Source organism: Lipotes vexillifer, unplaced genomic scaffold, assembly GCF_000442215.2.
Source record: "Lipotes vexillifer unplaced genomic scaffold, Lipotes_vexillifer_v1.1 scaffold466, whole genome shotgun sequence".
NCBI classification, from domain to species: domain Eukaryota; kingdom Metazoa; phylum Chordata; class Mammalia; order Artiodactyla; family Lipotidae; genus Lipotes; species Lipotes vexillifer.
The window spans coordinates 1,399,525-1,411,497 of record NW_006796103.1 but is presented as its reverse complement, the minus strand read 5'-3'; the positions used below and the strand labels follow the sequence as shown (position 1 = coordinate 1,411,497).

The following is an 11,973-nucleotide window of genomic DNA, read 5'->3' as shown; positions in this document are numbered from 1 at the left end:
AAAAAAAAAAAAAAAAAAAAAAAAAAAAAAAACTTCCCCCTAAAGATGGAAGACCTTTAGGAGGGGAACAGTGCAGAAAAACTGCCTTAAAAAAGCAAATCCATAAAACTCAAACTATGACAATTATTTCACATGATACAACAGACTGGAAGTGCACAGAACCTTCCAAACCCATGGAAACCTCCATGTCTTCGACCACTTGAATGAAACCTACTTTTCTGCAACTCAAAGAATAACACCAAACTCTGTGTCTTTTTTAAAACAACTGTTATAGATGCTCAAAGCACTTTCTAGTTTTTATAGATCATATGTATCTCACATACATACACAGGAAGAAAAAAGCTGGCGAGTAGAAAAACCCGGTAGTTCCCCATACATACTCCATAATTCCTACAGAGACATGCTCATTTCTATATTTTGATGACGTTCTTAAAGTGAATGAACAATTTTTTTAAACATATTAAGCTCTAAAGAAGAAGCCAGGCCCCGATACTCCTTGATGCCATCACCTGCCTGAGCCTGGACTGCCTGTTCCACCACATGTCCCCAAGACACACCCTGCCCCTGCAGCCCCATCTGTCAGTCCACCTCCCATGGCACAGCAGGGCTGGGAAAGAAAGGTTTGATGCCCAGGACAGCGGCTGGGCAGTCACATGGGGCCCTCTCCGGCTCTGGGGGACAGCTTGAGGGGCCATACTTCAAACACTGGACAGTATGGGGCCTGGGGCCCAGGAGAGTCTCATCCATCAGAGCCTGCAGGGTCCTGGCCAGCCCCTGCCCGCTAGCCACCTTCACTTCGCTGTCTAAGAAGAAACCAAATCTTTCTTTACCTTCAGCGTGTGTAGTGGCCCTTTATCCAGTGCACGGATGTGGAGAAGCAGGTCTGACTGAGGGGTGGCTGCCCCAAACTGACAAGGGTAAACTGATCTCTCCTCCCTCACAGTAAGGGGTTGGGGTCCCTGAGGTGGGAAGGCCCAGCAGGAGTCTGTGTCTACCTGGCCATGGCTCTCTCTGAGGCAGCTGCTCAAACTTAAGGAGCCTCAGCCACTACCTGCCCAAGTGCCCCAGGTACACCAGCCTGATCCTGAGGGAAGAGACATTCCTCCAGGGCCACATAGCTCCTGAGGGCCCAGGAAGGTCCAGTTGCTCCCTTGGAGCCAAAGTGTGGAAACCACAGCCCTGGACAGCACATGCAGTACCTCCTCACCTGCCCAGGGAGTGCCACTCTTAGGCCTGGCCTCCCTCCTGCACCAGTTATGGAAAAGCAGCTCCTTCATAGTGTGTCCAACCACCCATCCAAAGCCACACCCTGAGAACATTGAGATACACAGCTGCTTAACCCCCAGGCCCTGCAGGAAGACAGAATGCCAGGTGACACGGGAGTCTTGGAGTTTTTAAAAATGGAAGAGCCCTCAAGATTGCTTCACAACGTCCTGCCAGACACAAGCTCTGCAGGCAGGAAAGTGGGGAGTACCCAGCAATGCAGCCACAGTGGGGCGTGTGGTCATTGCCTTTGGATGCTGGTAGCTGCCTCTCCCAGCTGTTAGGCCCCTGGGAGCAGGGCTGTCTCAGCACCTCCAGGATTCCCTGGAACCCAACTTCCACCACAAGTCAGGCTACTTCATGCTGACAGCAGACCACCACACAGCTTGCCCTGAAAGGCCCACAGGTCTCCTAGAGTCTCCCAACCCCCAATGGCTCTCTGCTCCAAGTTCTAGGGTGGTATCAGATGAGCAGAATCCTTACAGGGTTTAGTCCAAATCAGGACTTTTCCTGTCTCAAAACAAACACTTGAGGAGGATGCGCCTTGCACAGAGGCCTCCAATTGCCCTTCCCTCCTTCACAGGTGCCCGCTCTCTTGGGGACAGGCTTCCTAGGCTCAGAGCCTTGAGAGAAACTCAGCTTCTCTATGCCTCAGTTTCCCCAGCAGTACAACAGACATAACAGGGTGGTGACCCCAAGGGATGGCATGAGGACTGCAGGAGTCGGTGGGGCATGCGGAGGCTATGGCAGGAACAGCTCACGAACGGGGGTGAGGCCTGAGCGGCAGCCCTCACACCACCCTCCTCTGTGAAGCCAGCTCATGGCCGGAACTTCTACACAGACTTGGACAGGAACCTGGTGCCCAAAGAAAACTTCCAACTTGGTCTGAGCTATTGGACCTTCCTCAATCGCTCACACCCATCCCTACCTTGGTTTCTCCATCCTCTGAGAGAGGAAATTACAAGAGGGATGGGAAGGAGGAAGCGAAGAGGACAGAGCAGCTGCTCCCACCAGCTCTGCCACAGTTGTTCATGCCGCCAGAGTCTGCAGGATGGGAGGGATATCCAGGTATTGGGAGGTGGGCTCAGGCAAGTCCAGAGGAGGCTCTGAAAAGTGTTCAGGCCTTGAAGGGCAGGCAGAGCTTCCAAGATCCAAGACTGGGAAGAGGCAGGGATGGTGAGGGCAGAGAGCAGTGTAGGCTGAGCCAGGCCAGAGGCCCCAGGCAGCAGACTCAGGCCGCCCTCTGGGACATGCAGCGGGGCCACTCCAGACCTTGCGAGAACAAGGAACAGAGACAAGGTGACTACAGGGACAGCTGGGAGGGGATCCAGGCCTGGGTGAGGTGGAGGGAAGGAAGGAGCTGATGACACCAGCCAACACACACTTATTGCGTAAGCACTTATTGTGTGCCAGGCACCAGTCCCAGCTTGTGACAGGCTTCAGCTCACCAAATTCCACCCTCGGCTTCCCTGGGATATAAGTATACTGCACAGACAAGATCCCGAGGTAGCACATAAGTCAGCAAGGGCATCCAGACTTTGTCTTCCTGCTCTCTCTGGGAGCCAAGCGAGGGTGGGGCTGAGACTGCACCAGGACCCCCACCACTTGCCTGGGGCATGCCCTCCAGCCCTCACATTCCCAACCTACAAGGACCACTCACTCATGGTACCTGCCTGAACCATGCAGGCAGGAACTGTCTTGAAAAGGGCAGCACACCTGTCCTTTTCAAACTGCAGCTAAGGACACAGAGTGAGATGTTCCATGGCTACTGAGGACAGGAAACATCACATGGCTGACCAAAATCTGTCACCACGGTGGGGAAGGGGGCACAGCAGAACTTGTGACATACAGGGCCCTTATTAAGCCAAGGTCAATCACTAGCAAAATGGTTAGGCAAAATGGGCCAGTGGGTACCCTTCCTCCCGCACACCATGGTGTCAGTAGGACACAGACACACATACACTCACCATGTGAGAAAGGCTGCAGGGCCAGCACCACTGCCACTGGCCCCACAGACGACCCTCCCTCAGGTCTGGTCACAACCCAGTCACCTGGGACAGACCAGCCAGCTTCTCTCCCTCTAAGACAGTATTATCTACAAATGCTCAACAAGAATACAGGCCCCTCTGTTTGTAGCATAATTTGTTAGTAACTGAACCCACTTTAGTTAAAGAAATAAAGTTTTAAAAGAATGAAGATGGCTCATCTCTCTACAGGAGAAAACAAATAAAATTTTAAAAAGACCCAACAGATATGGTCTCCTTAAATCTTGATTTTTAAAATAAGAGTAAATATTTCCAAGTATAATAATAACAAGAATTAAGAGAAGCTGACAAGAACCTGTGTTGACATGGCTTTGAGTAAACTGGTGTGAGCTTTCTGGCAACATCTACTGAGACTATGATGCACCTTCCTCTAGTTCTGCTGAGACTTCCAGCTGAACTGTTCTCATCCCACCTACAATGAGGGAAACTGAAGTTCAGGACAGTGGGACAATGGGTCCAAGGCCATGTGGCCAGTGTGTGTGAGAGCTAGACGGTAACATCAAACTAAGCAAGCAGCCACCTGAAGAACACCTGTGGAGACCGATATACCTTCTTCCCAATTCCCCTGGGGACCCATCCTCCAGACACATGCCACAAAACTGAGTCAAGATTCTTACACTGGCCAAATGTCTGTAACAGTAAAGAGTTGACAACTGAAAGGTCCCTAAGCAGGGAATGATTAATTCCTGTGCAACTTTCCCTTCTGGTCTGCTCTTACAGCGGATGTGAATTCGAGCTTGTGAACACAGAAGGGGATTGCACATGCTGCCAGTGGGAGCTCACTATGAACTCTGAGGGGAGAGGCTAGGGAAGACCAGGCTCACCTCTGAGCTGCAGAGGGTGAGCCTAAGGTCTCCCACTCCATATTCTCAAGGCCCCCTCAGCATCCCTCCATCTTGGGCACATTCCCCTACCCCACACACTAAGATGAGGCCCTTGCCAGAGGGGTCACATGTCACCCCTCTTGTAGATCTAGTGCCAGATAAGCCTGGCTTGGAGTAGGCACCAATACCTGCTGACAGATACAAGACCTCAGGTCGAATGAGCTCCACCATCACCCTCCCTGGGGCCCCTATCTGTCTTCTACAGGGCACCTGCTCCACCAAGCATAGATTTAAGTACCTTCATGAATTAATTCCCTGCACTATCAGAAGGGGACCCAACTGGTCTCCTCAGTGAGACACGGAGGCTCAAAATAGCCCAAGCACCTTCCTGAGGCCACTGGGAGTGGGGGGCTGGGAGGTGGGCAGTCTGGGAAGCAGTGAGCATGGTGGATCCTGAGACCAAGGGCCAGGAGCCTACCTGGACAAGATAAGAATCAAGTAGGGAAGGGGCAGACTATCTCAGGCACTGACAGGCTAGATACCTAACACCTTGTCCAGGCTTTTTAAATATGTCTCAGACGAACCCTTTCTGGGTGGGATGTTGCAGAGGAAGAAGCTAAGGTCCCTGCTCATAGCCACATCACCAGCAAAAGGCAAGACCTGGATCCAAACCTGGGTGTTCCACCCAGGAAGCAACTTCTCCCTCCTCACCCCCACAACAAGGCTGGGGAGGCAAGGAGGACTGAGAGAAAATGGTGCTTAAATCACCCAAGAGAATTACTTCACAGCAGGACTGCGCAGCTCTCGCTGCAAGGCTCTTTGGCAGCCTGGGGGTCCAACCTGCTCACCCCAGAGTAAAAATCACACAGGAGACACAAGGCTTATCCATGACAAACACCCACAGACCTGTCCCCCAACTTCAGGGAAGGGCCTGGGAGGGCAACCAGGACGGGAAGTGGACAGAAGCACTGTATCACAGAGAAGTAACTAGCGGGGTGGTCTGCGAGCTGAGCATGGGGACAGGCTGTGGGGTACCCCCGCCAGCTGTGATGAACACATGCAAGGCAAGCCCCCGACTTCGCCTTTTCCTGGTCTCCCGGCGCTGAAACCTCTGAAGGCAGCTGCGCCCAGAGAAAGGAGGTGATGTGCCTGGAGACGATGGAGACACACGCCCGGTCTTTCCCAGCCGGTCACCTGCATCCATCCCACGTCCCCATCCCCCGCACTCAGAAAGTCAAACACCGCAGAGGACGCCATCCCACCGTGCCCGAGACCTGCCATCAGTAGCAGAAAAGCTGACCACAAGGCTCCACCGCAGCCCTTGCCGCGGAGGCCAGAGTTTCTAGAACGCGCATCGCCCACCACACTTGGGGCCCGCCACCCACCGCAGGGCCGCCTCCCGGCCGGCCAAGCACACTGACCCTGGGCGCCCCGGTGCTGATCCGGCCTGCCTGGGGTCAGGGGTCGGCAGGGGAGTCGACCCAGCCCGGGGTCAGAGGTCAGTTTGGCCTGCGTCGGAGGCCGGTTGGGGGTCCGCTCGGGGGTAGTCTTGGCCACGGTCAAGGGCCGGCTCTGGGGTCAGTGCTGAGGTCAGTCCGGGTCCGGGGTCGGGATTGGCCGGGGACGCGGAGGGCGTGGCGCCGGCGGCCCTTGCTCCTTACCTCCTTGAGCTGCTCCATCTCGCCGCGGATGGCCTCGTAGTCCACCTCAAGCTCCTCGAACTGCAGTTTGAGTTGGTGCTTCTCCTCGAGCACTGCCAGCCCGTACTCGGCCGCCTGGATCTTCTCACGCGTGGTCTCGGCCAGCTCATGCGACAGCCGCTTCACCTCCGCGCGCAGCCACTCCGGCTGCGCCTCCATCACTAGCCGCGCGTACTCCTCCTCCTCGGACGGCGCGGACATGGTGACCACGGCCGGAGTCACGCCACTCGCTCCGAGGCTCAGGCCGGGTTCCCGACCACCACCGCCGCCGCCGCTGCCACCGCCGCCGCCGCTGCCGCCGCCGCCGCCCAACCCGACGGCGCCCCGGCCACCGCCGCCACGCAGCCGCCGTGAGCTCGCCGCCGCGCGGGGCACTGTGGGGGCCATAGTCCCGCCCGCGGCAACTACAAGGCCCGTCGCGCCCAGCGCTCGTCATCCCCCACCCGTGATTGGCCCGCGCCCCGTGCCGGGAGGCCCCTTCCAATGCTGTAGCCTCCGCTGCTGCCGCGCGGAGCATTGTGGGGGTCGTAGTCCCACCAGCGCACCGACTACAAGGCCCTTAGTTCCACACGCCCGCCCGCCCCCGCCCGTGATTGGCCAGGGCATCCGCCGTCGCGGAGCCGGAAACTGGTGTTTTTCGGTGCCCGGCCCCGGGCCTGCGAGGCGTGGGTAGGTGGTGCGGTAAGTTACCGGCAGGACGCGGACTGCAATGTGCAGGGGCTGGGTGGAGCCGGCCACCGATCTAAACCACCCTATGTGGAGCGCTCGGAGCGTCGGGGTGACGGCGAGCCGGGTGGCGGTGGGGACTATAACCCGACGGTTCAGACGGATGAGGTCTGCGGAGCCCAGGACGTATCCAGTGGGAAGGATGGTCAAACCGCTAGCGGAAGAGACGCCTTCGCCCCAGCTAAATACGAAATGCCTCGTGCGTGTTTCCTAAGAATTAGGCATTTCCATGCGTCCTACGATGATTCAATTCAGGACCGCCGACACTGACGGGGCCTCGAATCCAGCATGGCTTCCCTGCGCTACCCTCGTAGCATGGTTCCGGTACGGAACCCGGTTCTGGGTCACGCCTCAAATGGCAGTCAGGTGTCCTTACTGTCCCTCAATCTGGGAGACTTTCTCCCTCTTTGTCTTTATGACCTTGACCTTTCTGAGGCGTGCAGGCCAGAGATGTGCACACCGATGCATCCCCACGGTTACATTAGGTTATGCACTTTGGCTGGAATATCAACGAGGTGGTGCTAAATTCTCACAGAATCCTGTCAGGAGACTCGCAAACCCATGGCCCGGATGCTGCTGGATACTCCTTTGTAATCATTGATACTATCCTGTGAGAAGACAATTCAGACTTTGCAAATATCCCGTCACTCCTCAAGCTTTTAAAATTTTTATTGAGGTATACTTGATTTATTATACATGAGTTTCAGGTGTACAATGTAGTGATTCACAATTTTTAAAGATTATACTCCATTTATAGTTATAAAATATTGGCCATATTCCCTGTGCTGTACAATATATCCTTGTAGCTTTATTTTATACGTAGTGGTTTATACCTCTTAATCCCTTACCCCTGTCCTGCCTCTCCCCTCTTCTTTCCCCCCACTGGTAACCATTAGATTGTTCTCTACATCTGTGAGTGTTTCTTTTTTGTTATGTTCACTAGTTTGTTTTATTTTTTAGTTTCCACATAAAAGTGATAACATACAGTATTTGTCTTTCTCTGTCTCATTTCACTTAGCGTGATATCCTCTAGGTCCATCCATGTTGTTGCAGATGGCAAATTTTCATTCTTTTTTATGACTGAATAGTATTCCATTTGTGTGTGTGTGTGTGTGTGTGTGTGTGTGTGTGTGTACACACCACATTGTCATTATCCATTCATCTGTTGATGGACATTTAGGTTGTTTCCATTATCTTGGCCATTGTAAATAATGCTGCTAGGAACATTGGGGCACTTTGTATCTTTTTGAATTAGTGTTTTCATTTTCTTCGGATATATACCCAGGAGTGGAATTAATGGATCATATAGTAGTTCTACTTTTAGTTTTCTGAGGAACGTCCATACTGTTTTCCACGGTGGATGCACCAATTTACGTTCCCACCAGCAATATACAAGGGTTCCCTTTTCTCTACATCCTCACCAACATTTGTTGTTTGTGGTCTTTTGATGCTAGCCATTCTGACAGGTGTGAGGTGATATCTCACTGTTGTTTTGATTTGTATTTCTCTGATAATTAGCAATGTTGAGCATCTTTTCATGTGCCTGTAAGCCATCCGTATGTCTTCCTTGGAAAAATGTGTATTAAAGTTTCCAGCCCATTTTTTAATCAGGTTGTTTGTTTTTTTGATATTGAGTTATATGAGCTCCTCAGACTTTTTTTTTTTTTTTTAAATCAGGAGAAGAAAGGGTTTATTACTTGCAGCAAGTAAGGAGAACACCGGGGATCTTTCCTAAAGCAGCATCTCCCAGAACAGTAAAATTGGGGAAGTTGTAAGCTGAGGGTACATGCATATTCATGAAGGGGCTGGGACAGTTGACAGAATCCAAACTTTAGTTGATTGAAGTCACCAGGGTCAGAAAAGGTCAACATCATCATCCCTTAGATTCTGGTTGATCTGGTGGTTGAGTGCTTCAGGCTAACCTTTACCACTGAAAGATAACTGGCAGTCTTCACAACTGATATATTATCTTTGCTATTGTTACTTATCTTGCCTGATAGCAGGTAATGTTTCTGCATTCTTTTGTTCCCTTAAGATCATTAATTACTGAGATCTGTTCAAGGGCAAGCATTGTAGCCAGGATTAGACCACAAAATGGCTTAGGCTGAGCTCCTTAAACTTTTAACTCACTAGTTTTCATTGATATTTCTTGCCTAAATGAATTATTACCAGACTATTCTTTTCTATATATTTATTTATTATTATTATTTTTAAACATCTTTATTGGAGTATGATTGCTTTACAATGGTGTGTTAGTTTCTGCTGTATAACAAAGTGAATCAGCTGTGCATATACATACATCCCCATATCTCATCCCTCTTGCGTCTCCCTCCCAGCCTTCTAGGTGGACCCAAAGCACCAAGCTGATCTCCCTGTGCTATGCGGCTGCTTCCCACTAGCTATTTTATATTTGGTAGTGTATATATCAGACTATTCTATTTCCATCATTCCTTTTCCACTTACTAACTTTGTACTCTAGGGAAGATACTACATTCATTAGTGGTATGGATCTGTGGATTCTTATTTTACTTAATGAGTTATAATCCATTAGTCTCCATATTCACTTAGATACTCAAACGTGGCAGATTTGGCCAGTGGGAGCTCCACCAGCTGGCTTTGTATCCTTTCAACATGTCACGATTTTTGAGAATTTTCTTACATTCTAGCAAAGTTGTTCCAGGATCATCTTGTACTCTGGGCCCAGACCTGGAATCAGCCATTTCTCCAAGGAGCCCTGATTCCTTTTAGTGGTTTAATGTTTTATTTGTATGAGGAGAATATGTCATAAGTTTACTTGTGAAATTAAAAAATAATTTTTAGGGCATTCAATCACAGTAGGAGTAAGATGCCCAATCAGCCTGTCTTGTCCTTGTCTTAGCACTGAGAGTTCCAAGTCTTAGGAAACCCTCAGGCCTAGGCTCACCATTCAGTCTAAGTGGTAGAGATGCTAGGGAAAAGAAGGGAGAAGGAACATAAGAGGAAGATGCTCTGAGAATTGGTGGCCCCTTCTGACCCAAACTGGCCAAACTCCAAACCCCCACCCAACTCCATGCCTTCATATGAGGCTGGCCTGAGGAGGGAGAAGAGAAAAGGCTGTGGGAATCTGGTGCAGGCAGACATTGACCACGGAGCTTAGAACTTGGAGACAGGGTGGTGGTGGAAGGGGACAGGCAAGGACTCTCATAGGTGCTGGGGACAGAGGACCTGTCACTGGAGGTGACGTGTGTGTCATCATGTGTGTGTTTCTTTTTTCCTGTTCATTCTGTTAATGTGATATATTGGTTGATTTTCATACGTTGAATCATGATGTGTGACAGTGTTGGGGGAATAGTCATCAGGAAGAGATTCCCTGAGGATATGACACCTGAGTGGAGACCCAGAAGATGCACAGGAAGTGGCCAGTGAGGCTGCTGGAATAGGGGATTGGCAAAGAGAAGAGAAGCAGTTCTGCTGCTTTTTGGGCTCCAGCTGGGCCTCCAACATTGCCAGGTACTTGACCTCCATCATTTCATCGAGTCCTCCCAAGACCCCGGGATGTGGGGCTTATGCTACATGTTTTACAAATGAGAAAACAGGCTCAGGGCAAAATCCTTAGTTATCACCTTTGGCTTCTTATACCCTCCATCTGATTTGTCAATCTGTGAGCAAACGACAGACCCAGACCTAGCCTTGGCCTCCTGCCTTCCTGACTGCCCCCTCTTTGGCTCGAACCCAATTGCCTCCCAACTGGACTATTGTAGTCATCTTCTCACTGGCCTTCCCCCAGCCCCCTCACCGTATCTTTTCTCTAACAGTAGCAGTAGGATCCTTAGCCCAAGGCAAGTCATACACCCTCAGCTCAAAACTCTCCTTTAGTACATTTTCAGGCTGCTGTAACAATACCACGGTTGGGAGGCTTATAAGCAAAAGACATTTATTTCTTAAGGTGCTGGAAGTCCAAGACCATGGTGTCAGTAGATTCAGTGTCTAGTGAGAACCAGCTTCCTTTTCTCTCACTGTGCCCTCACATGGCAGGAGGGGTGAGGCAGCTATCTGGGGTCTCTTTTATAAAGCCACTTATCATGGGGGCTCCACCCTCATGATCGAATCACCCACAAAGACCCCACCATCCTAACACCATCACCTTGGGGGTTAGGATTTAATGTGTGAATTTGGTCGGGCACAAAACTTTAGATCATAGCCCCTTCCCAGAGGCAAAGCCTAATTATGGCAGCCATCCGCCAAGACACTTCACATTCTGGGAAGTGGCCCTTCTGCCCCCCTGACTTGTTCCCTTCCTGGCTTTATCTTTCTCCGTGGCATCCTGCATGTTGTGCTTATTCACGTTTGCACCTTGTCTCCTCCTGGAATGTCAGCTCCAGGAGGCAGGGACCTTGACCAGGCCTCAGCAGTCTCCTGACCCACACACCAGGGCCTCCAGCCAGGGTCCTGCAGGGGCTCAGGACTCAGCGGAGACCAGGCTGTCCTTATTATCCCCCCTCCCTGGACCCTATACCCCTTCGCCAGGATGGAAGACATGGGAGAATGGAGGCCTTTGTCAGACTGGGATGCTGAGTGCCCATGGTGCACCCCCCCCCACCCCCCGCCAAGAATGACTAGGTGACCCTTAGCCTGGGGGCAAAGGTAAGTGATACCCTCTCAGAAACCTCTCTACCTTCATAAGCAAAGGCTCCAGGTCCCCCACTCCTCCCATCCAGGGCAAAGGGGCAGGATGCTCATGCGCACAAGTGTCAGGGCTGGGACCTGGCCTAGGTGTGGCCACTTTGGTAGCCTTTTGTGCTACCAAAGCTATTTGCTCAAAGGCTATTTGCTATTAGGTTCCCTTTTTTGCTATTTGCTCAGGAGCTCTGGGTGCTCACAAAAGTCCCTCCTCCTCCTGGAATCCTGTCTCCTCTCTGCCTGTGGCTATCTGGTTGTAGACCAAGGAGCAAAGCCATCCCCTGTTGGTGACTCCCTGCCTAGGCATACTTAGCTCAGCTGAGATCAGAGTAAATGGCATGGCATCCCCCACGTATTCATATTGTGTAATGTAGGATGAGTCTTTGACCCAAATGTCATTCATTTGATAAACTCTATGCCAGGCTTTAGGGGTTCAGACATATGTTGTATATCCAGTTTTTCCAGTGCCATTTGTTGAAAAGACTGTCCTTTCTCCGTTAAATGGTCTTGGCACCCATGTCAAAAATCAATCAACCTTATATGCAAGGGGTTGTTTCTGGCATTTCTTTTCTTTTTGCTTTCCTTTTTTTTTTTACACTCTTCTTATTTTTTTATTTTAATTTAATTTTATTTTTTTGATGTGGACCTTTTTTTTTTGGCAGCATTGGGTCCTCATTGCTGCATACGGGTTTTCTGTAGTTGTGGCGAGCAGGGGCTACTCTTCATTGTGGTGCACGGGCTCTAGGTGCGTGGGCT

General features: G+C 51.0%; 1 protein-coding gene across 2 annotated transcripts in view; it reads right to left on the bottom strand.

Moving 5' to 3' along the window:
- BICD2 (BICD cargo adaptor 2) overlaps positions 1-6,075 on the bottom strand; it is a 52,320-nt gene extending 46,245 nt beyond the window's left edge. The window contains exon 1 of one of the 2 annotated variants that reach the window (XM_007468166.1): positions 5,794-6,075. In XM_007468166.1, coding sequence (XP_007468228.1) covers positions 5,794-6,033 — 240 coding nt within the window. In that variant the 5' untranslated portion in view covers positions 6,034-6,075. The remainder of the gene's footprint in view (positions 1-5,793) is intronic. The other variant, XM_007468165.1, reaches the window with a different exon arrangement.
- Positions 6,076-11,973: the final 5,898 nt, after the last annotated feature.